The sequence below is a fragment of the Colletotrichum graminicola genome (genome assembly GCF_000149035.1).
Source record: "Colletotrichum graminicola M1.001 genomic scaffold supercont1.34, whole genome shotgun sequence".
Taxonomy (NCBI): Eukaryota; Fungi; Ascomycota; class Sordariomycetes; order Glomerellales; family Glomerellaceae; genus Colletotrichum; species Colletotrichum graminicola.
In genome coordinates, this window is record NW_007361038.1 from 50590 (window position 1) to 69199 (window position 18610).

An 18610-nucleotide genomic window follows, 5' to 3' on the forward strand; every position below is an offset into this window, starting at 1 on the left:
TCGAATGTTTGCAGCTGATAGATGACAAATAGTCGTTACTATAGGCCCGAGCTGTCGGAAGTTGAGCTCTTTTGGGGCTGCTAGTGTTATCTGGTCGCTAAATCCCCAAGAGCTGCATGTCCGTATCGGACAGGGAGAAGAAGGGCTCAAAACTTTGGTCGTATGAGGCTTGCATGATCCATCCAATCAATGTCTTGCGAAGCACAGAACGGTGGCTGCGGGTCATCAACCGTTGCGGCAAAGTTTGCCTCCTGAGATGTGCCGGGAAAGTTCGTGGTCGGGCTCTCCATTGGTGGCCTCGAACTAGCGGTTGTGGAATCGGTCATGATATTAGGAAAACCATCCGTGTTCATCTGTCGCACCTTAGACCGATGGGGTATTAGCAGCCGCAGATGAATTATCTCAGAGCGGGTGTCCTGCTTACACCATCGCGTGGTCGTCCAGGATCGCTTCTATGCAAACCTGCTAGCCACCTCTTAAACGAGTTGTAATTAGGGATTTCCCCAGGCGATGGGACAAGGTCGGGACCGAGTCCGTTCTGGTTTTGGAAATGTCTGAATCTTACGGGGACCAAATAGGTAAGTGCTTCATTCAGGTCCTCGAGGAGAGATGTTTCTTCCCGTGCCAGATCGCACATATCAGAGAGATGGCGCACCATCTGAAGGCCTTGCTGCACCAGGCTTCGAAAAGTGGCATCCCTGTTCTGGATTGAATAGGCAATCAACACAAGCAGGGATGCGCGGCACGAGTTGTGTTCGATGAAAGACCCCTTCGACAGGCCGTCTTCCCCCTTGTATAGTCCCCAGCAGAGCGCCACAGCTTCACGGGCTGCATCAATACTGTCTTCGACCAGAGAGTGTTCAGAGGCGCTCATGATCCCAGAACCATCATCGGTCATCTCGTATGGCTCTGCCTGTGCCGGGCTCACTCCCGAACCGGACGGCTGGATAATGGCAGTATTGCCACTCCTGGGGGGGGGGGGGGGGGCTGTCCTTTTTAGAAATAAGGAATGGACGCCCGACAAACATCCTTATTAGACAATAGAGGAGCCGAAGGTGGACGGAAGATCGCGCTGCCTGCCTATTGTTGATGCTGTCCTCGTCAAAGGTTTCGCATGGTATAGTATCCCAGTAAGCCTTCATCTCTGCCTTCATAGCAGCCAGCTGGAATACGGCCAACCCTGCATCTGCCGTGGGAGACTTTTTTCGCAAGGCCAAGCTGGTCACAAAATGTTAGTCAGTCGGCAGGGAATCGCGATTGCGTACGGGGGGCGTACATTTGTTCCAGGAATATACCAAGATATTCAATGAGTTTGATCCAGATAACCATGCGACCGATGTGCAGCGGTCCATCATCTGGTATGACATCAGGCGCTATACGAGGCAAGTCGGCGTCGACGTCCGATCTGAGTATTGACGGGGGTCTTCCGTGGAAAATAGCAATCTTCCTGTAGACATTGCCGTCGGCGTACGAGACGGATCACGGAACATGGCACGGTACGGACTTCTCTATGCTGTAAACCGTCCACCAAACACGATTTCTCGTCTCGATGGTCACTGGAGGCATCTTCCTGCCCGAGTACCTTCGGTGCACTCCATTCTGTATAGCCAGCCTCGTAGCTAAGCTGAAGTAAACGTACGAAAGCCCTGGTCCGTCCAACGGTTGTGCGTAGAAGCCGAGGATTGCAACCGCCTGTACACTTTCTAAAGAAGCCGACTGTATCACTTCAGGTAGCAGTCTCAAGGCACGCTCGTAGAACGAATTGCCGACGTCACCCTCGCCGGATGGGCGTTTGCTACTACTAGATGGCGAGTCCATGTGGGCGTATTGCGTTGCAGTGGCAAGCACGGCAAAAATGATGCACATTTTGGATGCATCCAAGACGCGAGGGTCGCCCGGGTCCTGATACGTAATATCGAACCATTCCTTCTCGACGAAGAAAAAGTTCTTTTGCGCATAAGCGAAGAAGACTCTGGAAAGGTAGGAGGCGACGAATCGAGGTGGAAGCTTGGCAATTGCCGTACGGATGACCTGAGCGCTCTGTTGCTGTCGCAAGGGCCTCCAACGACTCGGGACCATATCGCTTCTGGGCGACTTCTGCTTGGTCAGTTCATGTAGAAACTTAGCCTGGGTCTGTGAGCGGACCGCTGCAAACCTACATTTGCGAACCCACGAGCTTGCGCATGTCGTTTGACCTTCATGGAGAAAGCCCAGTACGAGAACTCGCCGGAGTAATCTATCGAGGTCAGTTCCGGCCAGCGCGAATATCTTGGAACCAAGGAGCAGCTGCTTGCTTACGGGCCGTGTGATGGTCGCGTGGTTCCAGCTCACAGTCCTCGCTGCAGACGTTACTCACCGCTTGAAACTTGGCCTCGTTCGTTGAGCCTGGGCTGTCGGCCAGATTTGCGTAGTAATATTGGCGAAGGGCTTCCGTGTCCAGAGACAGGTCAGGACGCTCGTGCTTAACTATAGACTCGAGGTACTGGACCCGGCTTTCAAGCTCGGTAATATATGATGACATGTCCTTTTCCAAGCGCCTTCTTGGGTCGCTTTTCAGCATGATAGGACCTCGGCAAGACTTGGCAAGGTATGGCTTGCCTGTCTGTGTTCTGGAGAAGCTGGGAAAACTCGCATGGTCGTCGGAGGCGACGACAACTCCGGCAGGGTTGACCGTTTTCGCATTTCTCCTTCACCTTGCGGCAGGCATTGCAACTGGAACAAAGATCAGTACAGTTATAGCTACTTACCAGGTATACGCCGTTGCTTATGCGTCTGGGTGTATGGGCGCTTACGCTCGAGATGCTCGTCTTCCGGCATCGAGAGAGGACTGTTGGAAGGGCTGCGTCTCTCCCTTTGACGCCGGCTCAGTGCATGTTGGCTGTTTTTCAGTACTTTGGTTCTGGTCGTCTCTCCATCCAGCCGGAGCGTGAGTAGATATTATCTCGTCGTTACCCCGGCCATCTATTGACGAGGCTGCCATGACGGATGGGTTATGAGTGTGTATCAACTCGTGCTAATGACTTTGATGCTCTCCTCAATACACCAAGTAGCCAGCGAAACAGGCGTCAGATGGTGAGGGGAGACGAAAGCACTTCTGGGGAATATGCCGATTCATAAGATGGGGCCAGCCAGACCGCACATATTTATGCCGTTACTGCCGACTACGCAACCCCACCAATCACCCAACTTCCCATCTGCCAATGTAGCCGATAAGCCTGGCTCTAGTTGGTCTCTGAATAAGATAAGACCAGGTTATCTCTTTGACACTGGTGAGGCTCTAGCCTCCTTGTCGAGATGCTAGTCATCCGCAGAGAATAATGAGACTAGGCCAAGGCCACATACTGCAGCACGTAATTCACGTCAGCTAGCTGCTCCTATACTCACTAAGCTTACAACCAGCAGCAGTAATAGTCTCTTTTCTTGAACGACAGTCTCGGAACATATCGCGGGTATAGAGCACTAAGAGTACAGCTACAAGCCCTTGTTGGAGATGAGCGTGAGCCTTACGCGACATGCTACTTCACCCGAGTCTTCTAGCACGTTTTGGTGCTTGTTGTCAAGTCTAGCTTATGTGGTTTCGAAGATGCTTGGTATGTTCGTGCTCTTGAAGTCCACATCGTCCAGCAGCATACATGCCAGCCCCTCGGCTGCTAGAAAGATATCAAGCGCGCTGTGTCCGTTGCATCCAGAAAATATTTGATTGGCTGTACCTGCTAGAAATCTTTCATATCCCTTTATTCCCGTTATACCATGAAGATTGGATGTACTGTGAAAGGACGGTCTGCCATGATTGTAATGAAGGCGAGTGGCGTGACAGGGATCGAAGGATGATGTTATTACGCTTATGCGCCTCGAGAGCGAGCCTCTTTCAAAAGGGCATTGTTATCATTGTTTAGATAAGAAGCGAATAGCGCGTAAAATCTAGCAAACACCGACATTGGATGATTTTTGATGTAAGATAGTACCATATTTACCATGTTTTAGTTGCGTGAGTCTCTGCCAGCAGGTCCCAATAAAGTTGAATTGGCGGACAACACAAGCTCTACTCAGGTCGCCGAGGCGTACGTATCCGACGATGCTTCAAAAAGGTGCGCCAACTATCCCATATTCGTGTTTCTTAAGCATCAACAGCTAGCAGACCGCGCTGTCGTGTTTCATATTTTCAAAAGCCATCTGGCGGTAAGCTTCCAGCGTCAGCCTCAGCATGCGTTGGCGGGGTGATCAGGGGCGCCCCTCAACTCTTTGCGCAGGATATACGCTAACAGCGACTAGCCTCGTTTCCCCAGAGTCTTGAATAACAGGGGTTAAAGAAGGAGATAAAAAAACGGGGGGGAAATAAGAGGAAGAAGAAGAAGAGAGAGACTTGATGATATTGCTAGATGTTTTTTTTTTTTTCATCCTCAAGCCAGGAAGCAGGTTTCACATGCAGGGCAGAGGTAGATAGGAAGTAGTACAGAGTACGGATACAAGTCGGGGAGAAGCAGGAGCATATCCAAAGCTGCCGGGACGGGGCCGGAACCCATGCCGGGCCCAGCCACCGAGAAAGCAGCACACATACCCCAACCCTGTCGCAATGTGGCAGAAAGTGTGGGGCTGTCTGCTGCCAGCTGGTGGGGCCCTCCTTCCGTTCTCTTGGTGGTGTTCTTCCTTCCTGCCGATTGCCAACTTGGCAGGCACAGCACAGTACGGACACGGATAGCCATACCCGGGAAGCAGGTGCGAGTGGTGTCAGGCACTTTTAGGTTGGGAGGCGGCTGCAGGACAGCTGTACTGCAGGATACGTACCTTTTTTTCCCCCAGCGACTCGGACGAGGATACATACAAAGACAGGATGAACTGCCTACACCTCATTCTCTCCTCTTCTCATGCAAACTCGGTACCTTGGCTGATGAATTGGAAAAAAAAAAAAAGAAACTTGGTGAGTCTTCCCCTACCTTTCGTTCCATCGTCGTCCCCCTTTTGGCGTTGGTTCCTGTCTCCGGGGCGCCACGGGGCCTAGCGCCCGGTCGGGTTTCAAGGGTCCTACTCCCCTGGTGGGGCGTTTTCTCGGTGGCTGGGAAGGAGAAGCGCCGTGTGCCGCCTTCCCAACCTCTGGCTTCCAGACCCCGCACGTCGCACCGCCAACCGCCGACTCCATTCACCGTCGCCCGTCGCAAACTCCTAACCCCAACCACTTGCAATTCGTACCATGCTCCTAAACAGCAAAACTGCACTACCACCCACCCACGATGCATGGTCTTCCCTCCCTCCTCTTTTTTTTTTTTTTTTTTTGGTGTGATGCATCACCCGTTCCATTGCAGACATCTCCGACCTCTTCTCTTCTCCCTCTGCCCCCCTCGCAAATTGACTCTGTTGCCTCATCCCGAGAGGAGGCTTACACGCCCGCCTCTGGTAGATTCTCGCACACCAACAACGAACAACCCTTGAAAGAACCCTTGAAAGACCGAGGGTCAAGGAGTCAGTCAGAGTCATGTATTCTCGCGACGCCCGCCCCGACTCTTTTGCCCAAGAACAACGTACGTCCGCTTCCTCGCCACACGCTTTCTTCTACTCTTCCACACTCCCCTCCTTCTCTAGTCATCGCCATCATCGTCACTCCTCGTTTCTGATTCGTGCCTGCTGACGCTCTTTCCCGCAGGCGGTCAATATCCCCCTCAGTTTTGGTCTGCCAGGACACCATCACAACAGTCGTCCACCCCAAACACTCTCCGTCCTCACCACGCTACCAGGCAACACTATGCGAATGATCTAGAGGACCCCCAGCAAACCATCTCCCCGCCGCCTGACTTCGTCCCCCGTGCACCCTCACCACCTTCACAGCAGCAACAACAACAACAACAACAACAACAACAACAAGCGAAGCCCTACTACCCCAACCAGAGCTTCCCTGCCCCAGTCGTCGTCGGTAACATGTTCGACGCCGAGGACCCTTACGTCTCACCGCCTGCCGTCCGCTTCAACGAAGCCCAGCTCGCCGTGGACGAGATCACGAACCGCGTCCGCAGCAAGGGCTTCCGCGATGAACTCACTATCGCCGCCAACGGCTCCGTCACTCCCGGCGTCGACGACACCCCCTACCTGCGTTATGCTCTGGAGGCCCTGACTCGGGAGCATGGCCACAACTTCTCTCCTCCCTCCAGCGTGCCTTCTCCCGCTGCCGGAAACGACGGCTACCACCGCGTCGCCGGCCACCTCCCGGACGACCTCGCGAGCCAGCGCATCAGCGGCGACCCCGAAAGCGGCTTCACGCCTGTCGTCCCCGTTCCAAGCCACGCCCGGGACTCGCTCCACCGTCAGTCCCGGCCCCAGTCCCACGCCGCCGACCGTCCTTCCGTGTCCCTCGGCACCCGCATCTTCTCCATGTCACCCCCCCAGTCCGCCAACCCCCACCACCACCAGGAACAGGGCCCCGCCACCGGCGAGTCCTCGCCTAAGTGGCTGCCCATCAGCGAGAAGGAGACCGTGTTCCCGGGTATGAACAAGCTCGACACCATCGACGAGGACCGCACAATGTTCCCCCGCCTTACCTACCTGCCCGCCATCCTCAGACTACCCTCCATGGCCGCCCTCGTCGTCATGTGCGTCGCCATGGCTGCTTGCCTCGTCGTCGCCGCCGTCTACTCGCCTATCCAGCCCGGTCTGCTGACTTACGGCGAGACCATCTACAGCGCCAAGTACTTCTTGTTCCGCCTCCTGCCGCAGATCGTCGCCGCCCTCATCTTCGTCTACACGCAGTGCGTCGCCGCCACCACGCTGCGCATCCTGCCTTTCGCAGCGCTGTCCGAAGACGAGCCCCTGCGGAGGCGAAACGCCCTCTTCCAGAACATGTACCCCACGACCTTCCTCCTCCCCCACCTCGCCGGGCCCGTCCACGTCAAGATGGCCTTGGCGATCCTGTGGCTGGGCGCCTTCGCCATCCCCCTCGCGAGCGCATCCTTCACCGTCATCCTCAACGAGGAGGTCTGGTACTGGTCCGCCGTCCCGGGTGTCGTCTGGACGCTGGTCGCCCTGTATATCCTCGTCATCGGCGCCGTCGTCCTGTTGGCGTTCTTCTGGCGCAACCGCGTGACGGGGCTCGTCTGGGACCCGAGGTCCATTGCCGACCTGTCCGTCATGATTAGCAGGAGCAACACGCGCGATTCCTACCGCGGGTCGGAGGTGGCTGAGAACCGCAGCGCCCTGCGCAGGATCCTGCGGAACCGCATTGTCGATAGGCTCGGCTACTGGATGACGGACAACAACAACCAGGAGGCCCCCTGGTACGGCCTAGGCACAGAGCACTCCCAGGGACACACGCCCTCGGACCACTACGACGTCAAGAACGAGTCGGACCGGCTGTCCGTGACCTCGCACCTCATCGACGAGGGCCGCGACGGCTACATCCAGACCCTCTATCTCCCATGGTGCCTGCGCACCGGCCAGGTCCTTTTCTTCGTTATCGCTGCCACCGTCCTCTTCGCCGCCCTCTTCGTGGTGTCCTTCCTTAACCGGACCAGCCTTATCGCCGGCTTCCTGCCGGGCGTCCCTGTGGCCCCCACCATCGCCGCCTTCTCCGCCGCCAACTTCCTCTACAGCTTCGTCCCGAGCTTCATCGGCCTGCTCCTCTACCTCGCCTTCCAGTCCATCGAGCAGCACGTCCGTATCCTCCAGCCCTGGGCCGACCTCAATGCCAAGGATGGTGCCCCGGCCGGCCGCTCCATCCTCGCCGACTACGCCGCCTGCCTGCCGCTCCAGTCCACTCTTCACGCCATCCGCAACGGCCACTGGCGCGTCGCCGCCCTCTCGCTTCTCGCCGCCCTCTTCGCCTTCCTCCCCGCTCTCGCCGGCGGCCTCTTCATGGCCCTCACCACCGCCTCGGTCGTCCGCATGTACCCCAGCGTCCCTGTTTTTGGCGTCATCCTGGCCCTCCTCGTCCTCTACCTCGCCGGTCTCGCTTCCCTGCTCGTCGGGCGCAACCAGTACCGCCTCCCGCACGCCGTCACCTGCCCCGCCGAGGTCTTCTCCTTCCTCGCCAACGAGGACAACGCCATGGACCCGGCGTTCCAGGCCGCGCCTCGTTCTGCCGAGAAGCTGCGCGTCTACCTCGGCGCGGGGCGCAGGTCGACGGAGACGGCAGCGCAGAGCACGTGGATGTTTGGGTACTGGCCCGGCCGCGACGAGAGGCGGCTCGGCGTCCGGAGGCAGAAACACTTCGCGGAGCGCCTGCCGTTCCACGAGAGGGCGCCGTCGCGCCCTTTTATGATTTAATGCTGAATCACCGATTCGGAAAAAAGTTTTACTGTTCGTATTTTGTTTGCGCGGCTTCCTCGCTGCTTGAGAGCTTTCACACACACTCTCTCTCTCTCCCCGTCATTTTCTAGGAGTTTTGGGGGGATTGGTTTATCTAGCATCGGCATGGCGTTTAACACGGGGGGCATTTACGCGACATGTGAAGACCGAATGAACGAAAGAAAGAAGATGAGACGTGTTCACACGATATGGTACGATAATGATGTGACGGGGGCAGATGTGAAATTGATCACGCATCATTTGCATTAAAGTTTATTTCTGCTTCTGTTTTTTTACTGTAACTGGTGTTGTTTATTGGCCGGCCTTCTCCCTCCCCGAACTGCGGGACGAATAGATACATTGTCAATAGATACACTGCCCCTTCCTTCCCTCTTCATCGAGGGAGGTAACGATACAAGTGGACACTGGCGTCTCCGTCGCATTCTAGACCTCTCGGTTCCCCTCGCCTCGCGACGGCCACTCTGGAATTTTCGGGTTCCGAAAAGGTTCCTGGTCCAGCCAGGCCTCTCTCGTCTCTCAGAAAAGGAAGAAGAAGAAAAAAAAAAGGGGGGGGGGGGGGGGTGACAAAAACGATGTACAACAAATCCGACCTCGCCGTGCCGTGCCTTCGTCTCTCCCTCTGCATATCGCCGACGGCCGTCACTCCGGTAACCCGGCCGAGTCCTAGAGCCCGGCCGCCACCCCTGCCCCCCTTCCTATTTTCACATGGGATGACGTGCAAGTGCACTTTGACTGGAATTCCGGGACGGAAGGAAAGGAGAAGAGAAACCCCACCCGTCGTCTGGCCTCGGAGCGACGACATCCGCCCCCGCCAGAAAGTCTCAACTGCCCGCATAGGGAATGCGACAAGGGCGGCGGCGGTGGCGGCGGCATGTTTTGCCCCGTGAGGGTTTCCCAACGGCGTGGTTTTGGTCAACAAAATATCGTGTGCGTGTGTGTGCGTGTGAGCGTGTGAATTCCCTCGTTCCTCATTCGGCCATGCCATTAAAGTTGCTCTATCTAATTCCCTTTTTGTCTGCCCCTCGTCTTGATCGTTGTCTTCCGACACGCCTTCTTGGTATTCATGATGAGTCGTCTCGTCATGTAAGTCCTGGTAGACTAGACATAGAGAGAATAAGAAAAATAAAAAAACAAACATCATGAGGAAAGCAACACTTTGACTTTTCCGCCTTCGCGCCGCGTCATCGTGGCCCCCTTCCGACTCGTCCCCTCCCCTTCAACCCCCAATACCCGTTGCCTCATCTCCTTTTTGTTTACTCGTTCCAAGAGAGGTTCCATCGCCAGGTATCGTCAGTGTTGCTGTTGATCATTGTTTTGACATTTGTGATCCGTCTGACTCGTCAACACCCCTCTCCCTTACCAGAACCATCAATTTCCTCCCTCCCTTGACGCCCATCTTTCTTCCCTCTCTCTCTCTCCGCCTTACCCCCCCTCTCCTTCGCCACTGCGACCTAACCCCGCGGGCTGCACTTCCCCCCTTTCCTTCTCTTGCCGGCTAAATCCTCCTCCCCACCGGTCCAATTCCCGCGATTCTTCTCGTCGTTGATAGCATTGCAGTAATGATAATGGTAAAACCCGTAAAAGCGTCAAAGAAAAGAAAAAGGCCATCAAATACATGGAAAAGGAGAAGAGACACGTAAATCATACTGGGAAGCGGGACCGCGGTAAAACAGAAGAAACAACAAAACAAAAGGAATAGACACGAGAGCAACAAACAAGGACGAAAAAAAGAAAAGAAAAAAGAAACGAAAAGACCGCTACGCTGTCGGAAACCAAGATACTCCGGCTAGTCCCACGCTTCCCTCTCGTTCGTTAGGCCGTACGAGTCGTAATGCGCCAAGTGATGGGAGAACACATGGGGGCAACGCATGCATGCGTGCATCACGTGTCGCCTTTACATGTTTGGCGTCTTGCCGTGCCCACGCCCAAACATGCGCCCGAAGACGGCACCGGACCTCTTGTGCCGCTCAAACTGCATCTGGTTTTCGCAGATCCTCTCGGCCTCCGTCTCGGCGCGGGCCCGGCGCAGCTGCGCGTCCGCCACCGCCGCCGCCTTGCCGCTCCGCCGCGTCTCGCTGGCGGTGCGCTTGTGCAGCGTCTTGACGAGGCGGGAGATGGCGTGCTCGGGCTCCGAGTCGTCCGATTCCGAGTCCGAGTCGAAGTCGAAGAAGGACTTGGGCGTGCCCGTGCCGCACGGCGTGGTTAGGGTGGGTGTATACGGCGGCGGTAGCGGCGCGGAACGCGGGTGGGTGAGGTCCGAGGTGGATGGGTAGTAGCTCCCATGTGAAGTGTGAGGCCTGGTGTAGTCGGAAGGGTTGGGGGAGTAGAGAGGCGACGAGAGGGGACAGAAGAGGGACGCGGTTGCGGGGGAGTGGAGGGGGGCTGCGGCGGCTGAGGCGGCCGCGGGCATGGGATGAAGGTTAATGGGCGGTGGGCGATGACCTCGTCGGAGATTCGCCAAGCTTGGTGGTTTTGGAAAAGGAGTCATGCGTGGTGAAGCAGGAGGGGGAGGCGGAGGAGGGTAGCTCGGCGCCTGGTGATGGGTGCGTGGGAAGATGCTGTAGGACGAACGGACGGCACGAACGGTGCGGCGAGCTATCGGATGGCTGCGAGGTCCTTCGGGGTCCTCGGGACTCTGCAAGGCTTGAGGGGCCTGGCAGCTCCTCATATCTGCGTGTGGCTGGGGTAGAGTCACGGGCTTTTCTTTGCTAGGAGGGGTTGGTGATGGAGTGTGCTTGACTTGGATATTATACTCGACAGGGCGCGGTGGCAAAGGGCAGTCGTCATAGGTGATGCAGCCCGTCTTCTTGGCTCTCCGGATATGCGGCGACGGTATCAATGCCGGATACCGAGTCTTGGACTTCTCGGGCGTCTTCTGAGCCTGCCCCTCTTCAGTAGTAGGCCAGAAGCTGTCCCAGAGCTGAGAGGCAGAGGTATGGTACTGGTAGTCGTCGTCCAGTGATACCTCCGAGTCGGTCCGGTCGTCGATAAGGCTGGGTGCTGAGCCGTTTGAGCTTTGTGAGCCGATGGAGGTGCGGTCTCTTCTTGTCGGCGTGCTTGGATGTGATAGCTTGCTAGGGCAGTCTTGGGAGAGGTCCTCTGTTGAAAACGTATGCCCGGCCCTCCTGTACGGGTTCCTCGTCGGAGTGCCGTCGCCTCTAGGGTACGAGAAGTTGGCGTAGCCGTAGTACTTGGAGACCAGCTTGAGGTGCGCAAGCTTAGTCTGACGCTCCATGCTCGGCGGCCGAGATGATGTTTGAGATGCCCTCGGGATATCAGGCTCTTGCGCGTGACCGACCATGTCCTCGTGGGGAACAGATATCGCTGCAGTCAGCGCCTGCAACGACGGCTCCGAACAGTACTGGATCTGGAACTCTAAAGGTGCTAACGTCACGATAAAGACATTGGGCACAAGACCACGGGGTGGACGAGGGGGGGGCAACGATATATGCACGGCATGGTACGTAGCCGTCGGCGAACAACAGCCGTCTCCCTGCCACAAAACAAATTTTATGTATGCTTCCTCTGTCATGGTTTACCAGCGGCACGAATCATATGCCTCGCACGAATCATATGCCTCGCACCCAACGGCGGGCAACAACATGAGCGCACAAATATGCAGCATCGTGTCTTGGGCACCTTGCTCTGGGTCTGGTCGGGACTCGCAATCCACTGCGGTGGCTGATTACGGCCAGAAGGCTCTCCCCTCCAAATCCTCAGACATTCCTCAGCTGGGGCTCTCCATCCCTCGTGGGATATGCATGCTCGGTGGCAGACACATTGGGGGCCAATCACGGGTATTTGCGAGCAGGCGAGCGAGGTGTGGCCAGTGTACTGTGGGGAGTCGGTCCGCATCGGACGATGGATCGCCTCGACGGCTCTCGAGGGAATGGGAGGCTGCCCGCTGGTAACCTTCGCATCATGCGGAATGCACGATTTCCCAAAACGGTATGACCATGGGCCTCTACATTGCTCGGGGCAGCAAACGCGCTTTGATAAACTCTCGTTGGTCCGTCAGTTACGAGGATGGGAAACTCTCTTGGGTTAGCTTCATCAGATACCCAAGCCATGACGATATCTCCTCTTCATCACCGGCCCTCTTGCAAAAGAGAATGCATGAATTGCATGGCGTCGATCAACCTGCTCTGGGAAGAAGCAAGGAAAAGGGCACGTCCCTGCGGAGAAGCCAACTTGGAGAGCCTCAACCACGACCCCTACTCTCCCCAGTACTTGTCCCTTAATAGAGAACGAGGGTCTTTTTAGAAATTAGGGGTCAGAGTCTGCTGGATCTGATTCTCTGCAGCTGTCAGACTTTTCGGATAATAGCCGGAAGGGGTGCAGAAAAAAGCAAGGCGGGATAAACTTTCATGTGGGAACCACGGGCCTGGAATGTGTCGACCTCTTGGTTGTCTCACTTCCACGGCGACGGCACTCTGCCCTCCGAGCCGATGGCGCCACAGTGGCTCCAGAGATCCTTCTCGACCTGCGTTCGCTATAATCAAGTCGTGAGGGCCGGCCTAGACTGCTAGGACTCTCTGCGTTGACGGGCGGTGCCATAAGAAAAAGAGGCAGGTAAGCAGCCCGATCCTTACAAAACATTCGGCGTGAACCAGTTTCGAGCAATCTGCCCTTGTGGGCAAGTTGTCGCAACGGTAAAAAGTGAGACAGGGCATCCTCGGCGAGCCTGTCTGTTCGTTTGGTCTTCGACTCCACGACCACGACCACGATCACGATCCGTAGACGGAATATCTCGTTGTGGTTCGAGCCGCAAGACAGGGTGATGTTGCTCCTTCGGAGCTTCGACCACGATCTCGATCTGCTTACTCGTGGATGTTTCGGCTGCGAGCAGCTCCTTTTCTAATTTCTTTAGGGGGGTTATTTCAGTGCAGGGAGGAAAAGAATTGATAAGCACAGCGGGTGGATGACGGAAGGCACGTTCCCCCTGACTCTGTTTGTTTGGTGACAATCTTGTTCTGCGGACCGTTGCAAATAGCAACATCAAAACATACGGCCCGCAGGTATGCGGCGCTCCGAAGCAACGGCCGCCACCTTGAGACAAACGGGCTGATGTATGGCTTGACTGATCGACTGGCTGCTTGGTGTGTTGGGGCTGATGCTGCCTAGCATCTAGATGGTCAGTCGGTATGTCGGTAAACGGGAAAACAACTCTGACCAAGGCGACGGAGGACGCCATGCCGTTTTCCATGCGCCCCCATGCTGTCAAAGCCGCATTCGGCGTCCAGGATTCCAAAACATGACATGTATGTCATTCTTCAAAGACGAGTTTTGGAGCGAGGCGAGTTGCAGAACACTTGACCAAGCGAATGCACAACTTCGAACCATCACCAGGAAGGAGACATAACCCTTTGAGGGTCTTGGTCCCTGGATGCTAAGATGCGGGAGATCGTCCTCAGCTAAGCGTGTGACGGGTGTTTCAGGGCTTCGAGCAAAAGCTGTCCCTTGGAAAAGACCTTTCCCATGACAAGATGGAAATCCCTGGATTTCTTCGACCTCTAACAATCGGATTGCGAGAAGCAGTGACTGAACGATCGACAGGGGACGATCGCCCCTGGCATACCGAGCTTTTCTTGCAGGCTAGGGATGGTCCAGCGAGCGCTCTAGGTGTTTTTGTGCGCTGCCGGACATATACGGACGAGTGGAGAGAGACGTAGCATGCAAGGGAGGTTGTGAAGAAGTGAGCGACTTTTTTTCCCTTCTTCTTCTCGTCTTCTTATGCATCATCCGTCTGGATGATTCAGGTGGCAGGGGCCGTGGAAGATCGATCGGCTTGTAATGCGACTGTGGTGTTTCCCCTTTCCACAAGTATAACACAGCAGTTGTGCGTGTATACGAAGCTCGTAATTGCTCCGTACGATGTGTTATTGTGGTGGTTCTTGTTTCAGACGAGCCGAACCCGCAGTTGGTCGAACCAAACGCGTCTCAGCAGGCAATTCTGAAGGGATATTGGCAAGAGTCTCCGTACAACTTGATCCGATCGCATCGCATTGTGAGTGCGTGAGATGTAATGGCCGTCGGCGGGCAGTGCCATTAGACCAAGCTGCGTACAGTGTCTGCTCACCCTTTCGCCTCCCTTCACAAGGATAGAGTAAGTCCTCGTCGGCATACAAAGTAAGCCCAAGCTTATATGTTGATAACAGACCACCGCCCTCCCGGGATGGGTTCGTCGGGGGGGACGTCGGGAGTCAGGAATTGCGATGTGAAGAAAACGCGAGGATTTCTCTTAGTGTTTCAACGGCCGATATGAGCTGCCCTAGGATTTCGAAGGAGCTCCAAAGGCGTCCTTGACTTTGGGGGGTTTCGACACGACGTGCAGAACGGGGAGTCAGCCTGCTTGTGTTGGGCAGCAGAATGAGAGACTGACGCCGAGATGGGATTTACCCCTGACGGTGGATAAAAGATTAGATAGATGTTAAGTCAAGGCAGTTGGATACGACGGGGTGGCATACGGCCAATCTTTGAAACCATGCGGTCCGTGTTGGGGGCCCGAATTTTGTGTCCTATTTCCAACCATGCTGCGAGCGATCAGTCAAAGAACAGGTCCAGGGCGGCGGGATCGTTTTGTCTGATCGAAAGAGCAGTTCCAGGCACACGAGGCAGTTACGAGCTTAATGGCAGGTGTGGTCCATTGGATCATGTGATTGGTTCAGGAAAGAAAGATCAAGCGACAGGGGCCACGTTGTTTCCCAGTTGGGGACCCGAGCTCTCTCACTTTAGGAAGGTACCCAGGCAGGAGGCACCTAGGTAGGTAGGTAGGTACGGATACCGTAGTACGTATTTATGTACAATTAGGTAGTAAGGTACACATGCCTGTGCACGGACCTTATCGCTGGTTGCTTCCCCTTCCCTTTTCCTGGCAGAGATTGGGATGGGGGGCGGCCAGAGCTGTACATGGTCCGTGCAAGATGCTGGGCAAGTTGAGGTCGAGGGCTCCTTCCATGCATGCACTTCTCTTCCGCCTTGATAATCATAGCTGAGGCCAAAGCCCCCATGAAACCAAACCCATGACCGAATCTTGGACGTCCTGTCCTTCCTTCCAAAAGAGTTGTTCTTCGTCCCTTCTTCCTTTTGTATCGGTTGCTGCCAATGCATCCATCATTCAATGCACTGCTTGTCAGATTCCGGGTGGGAGGCAGCACAATTGAGAGACGGACGAACGCCTCTTGTGCGTGCATGTCTCGTCATCACAAGACATTACAGGGAAAACTGCCGCTTTGACTCGGTGATTTGGGCGGGCGCGTCACCGCAGTACCTACCGGATAACCTACCAACCTCGCCCGGATTTTTGATGAGGTGTCTCGGGACTGAAATCTTCATCTCGACGTTGCAGGCCCACGCCTGCTACGGATACCGCGCAATCATCTCGTAATGGCCTGTCTCTACGGAGCGTCCGTGTGGCTGGATGCCGAGTTTGCCTCCAATCCAGACGGGGGCCTCCCAGTCCATCGGGACTGCTGAAGAAAGGAGGGTGCAAATGGTATCCGTATCGTGTCGTCACTGCGCAGTGACAACTCACACTCATCCACACCTCATTTCTCACTCCGAATCTCACTTCCAACACATATTAGACTTTTCTTGCTTACACACACAACGCACACACGCGCGATTCTCTGCTCTCACCGCCTGCTCACATACTTTCCTAGATTGCCGTACCTAGTCAAGCCGTAGGTAGAAATTTGCTTCGCGCCCAACACCTTGCCGTCCTCCGCTGGGGCTGGTTGGGCCAGCTTCGTACTACTTCCTCGCCGGTCGAACCTACCACGCCCACCTCCCATGTCCCAGCCCCTCCCCTCCCCCCCTCATTTCTCCCACTGGCTGAAGTCGTCAGCGGCGATGCAGCGTCGCAGCGCCGCAGCAGGCCACTGGTCAGTCGGCCAGGTGAGGCGAGCAGCTTCCAATCTCTTGTCCTCACCTATGGAGCATGCTCCGAAGTCTCTTCTTGGGGGCTGGCTCGCATCAACCGTCTCAATTGACACCCAAGATCCGATATGCCAGCTCATTGCAGCAGAGTCTCTTTCCTTTTCGTAGACGCTTTCTCCCAAGTTTTGTCAAGTGAGGGCACATGGGGTGGACCCCGATACAGGTCCACACGCGACCTCCATCGGTGGCTCGACCCTTAACCACACGTATTCCATGCATGTAATGGCGGCGACCATCCATGGTAGTCGAGGGGGGTCATACTTGGGAACGCACTTAAAAACGCGCTGCTAAGGCACCCGATCCTGATTACTGCAGCTATGTTCCAAGCTGACTGCAGCAGGCGACAGCTCGCCGATCCACATTGTGCGCATCTCAGTGTGCCCCGGCCAACTCTGGTCTCGATGGCTTCGGGCTAGAATACCTCAAGACGGGGAGCCACCTGCAACGAGCTTGCGATTCCCTGCACATCATGGATAAACGGGGCGGCCTTTGTTGCGTCGAGAGCCAAGGTATCCATCCGTTCTGCCATGCCGAACTGGAAACGGGCAGGAATTGACCCATGTCGCCCACCCGCGACGGCAGGTAATTTGGTCGCCCTCTGTCCGTCTGTTGCTCCAGTATTGAACGGGAAGCCTAGTTGTGTTGGATGTTTCCGTCCCCCCTGCCCTGCCCTGCCTGCCCGCCAGGCGAGAAGTGAGAACTCCGCCGCGGGTGATTGAATCGACGCGAGATGATGGGCTGGGTACGGTGCCGGTGCCCTGCCGAAACAATTAAAACCCGTTGCCCGTCCGTCCCATGCCGCGTCGTGTGCCTGTGTGCCTTGCCTGCGTGTATGCCCCGTCTTGGTTGTGTCATGCTTTCGCACGTCTAGTCTTGCATCATCATAACCATCATCCCGCCCTTTTCGAACCCGGCATAGCATTCGACACCCAACAGCTCGACCGGCGACCGACCGACCTCATACAATCCCGCCCGTCCATCAATGTCCTCGACGTCCGCATCCTGACCGAGGTCGGATGGAGGAGGAGTTGCTGGGTGAGCTGCCACAGGTCCGTGTTGGCTTCAGTTACTGATAGTAGTAGCGAAAGACGACAAGCAGCACAGCAGGCAACGAAACCAGCCCGGTTGACCACGGCACAGCACAGCATTGACGTTGACATTGGTATTGACCGAGCTGAGCTGAGCTTGGAGGTGGTGGAATTGGACGAGCACCAACAACAACCACACCACCGGCGCAACCCGAGACAATTGGGGGTGTTGTCGGTGTCCAGCATCTGGATTGAGACACTGACTGGAAGGACACCTTTTTTCGAAGGCTGGCTCTGCCCGTCTGTCTCTCTGGCCGGGTCATTCAAGCCTGTCTGTCTGTCCACTGACTCTGACCGAGGCGACCGAGTGGGTGTTGCACACCTCCTGGCCGTTGCAACCCAACCGGCCGCCGCTTCTGCTACACTCAAGTCAAGTAAGTCTCTTGGGCCTACCTGCTCTTTTCTTTGCCGCGTCCTACGTGATGCCCTCCACCCTCGCTTCAATTTGGAGTTGAGAAGGGGTTTCCTAAGGGTGCAACTAGGAAAGAGCACTGCAAACCGGCCATTGCCCACCTAATTGACCGCTCCTTCCTTTCACTTGCCATCTTCCTCACCTTCCTCACCCAAAAGTCATATGTACTTTGCTCTTGCTGCATAGGAAAAAAGAATTCACACCCTGCGTTGTTTTTCTTTCCCCCCCGCCCCCCTCTCCCACGCGCAATCAGCAAAGGCTCCCTCAGCCAACTTGCATGCGTTGTTCTCACTCTCACTCTCATCTCACTCTCATACTCACACCCAATCCACCCCCCTCATCCTTCTTCCTCTCACTTCGACACAAAAAAGCCACATCGTCGTCAACTGCCAACACCATTGTCGCAATCCTTCAAAGTGTACTGTACTGCGCATGCAGTGGTGGGTTGCAATCGACATATACCCAGTTCAATCACTCAATTTCTCAAATCAAACCAACTAACAGCTTTGTTACAAAAAAAGAAAACCAGAAAAGGAAGCCAGAAATTACGCTTATCTTCTCCAATCGCACCTTGTCCAATCTTTTACCGTTCAATTCCGCCCACGCACTCCCAAAGCGCGCATATTCGCCTAGCCACCCTCTTTTTCAAACCACGTTCCAACCTCTCGAATTTCTTCACTTCGACCCGGCTAGCAGCTTCACTTTTCCCACGTCTTCTCCATTCCTAAGGATCCCCAATTTTTCTGATTTGGATTCCACTCCATCTCTGCCGAGCTGCATCTTGCCTGTTCCCGCAGACCGCTTTTAATTCCCGTCTTCCTTTTTGGGTGTGGTATCGGGACCCCGTCATCAAGATACTACCACCCTGCCAAAGTAAGTCGCA

The 18610-nt window shown here is 55.6% G+C and overlaps 3 protein-coding genes across 3 annotated transcripts; 1 reads left to right on the forward strand and 2 right to left on the reverse strand.

Moving 5' to 3' along the window:
• Positions 1 to 225: 225 nt before the first annotated feature.
• GLRG_07806 (fungal specific transcription factor domain-containing protein) lies at positions 226 to 2521 on the reverse strand (the record flags this gene model as incomplete). Its single annotated transcript, XM_008098491.1, has 7 exons — positions 226 to 303; positions 566 to 968; positions 1027 to 1218; positions 1277 to 1443; positions 1501 to 2097; positions 2160 to 2236; positions 2299 to 2521. The coding sequence occupies 7 exons, from the start codon at positions 2519 to 2521 to the stop codon at positions 226 to 228; spliced, it is 1737 nt and encodes a 578-aa protein (XP_008096682.1).
• A 2949-nt stretch (positions 2522 to 5470) lies between these two features.
• On the forward strand, positions 5471 to 8247 carry GLRG_07807 (phosphoribosylaminoimidazole-succinocarboxamide synthase; the record flags this gene model as incomplete). Its single annotated transcript, XM_008098492.1, has 2 exons — positions 5471 to 5516; positions 5639 to 8247. 2 exons carry the CDS (start codon positions 5471 to 5473, stop codon positions 8245 to 8247), a joined length of 2655 nt encoding a protein of 884 aa, XP_008096683.1.
• A 1936-nt stretch (positions 8248 to 10183) lies between these two features.
• GLRG_07808 (uncharacterized protein) lies at positions 10184 to 11524 on the reverse strand (the record flags this gene model as incomplete). Its single annotated transcript, XM_008098493.1, has 1 exon — positions 10184 to 11524. The coding sequence occupies one exon, from the start codon at positions 11522 to 11524 to the stop codon at positions 10184 to 10186; it is 1341 nt and encodes a 446-aa protein (XP_008096684.1).
• Positions 11525 to 18610: the final 7086 nt, after the last annotated feature.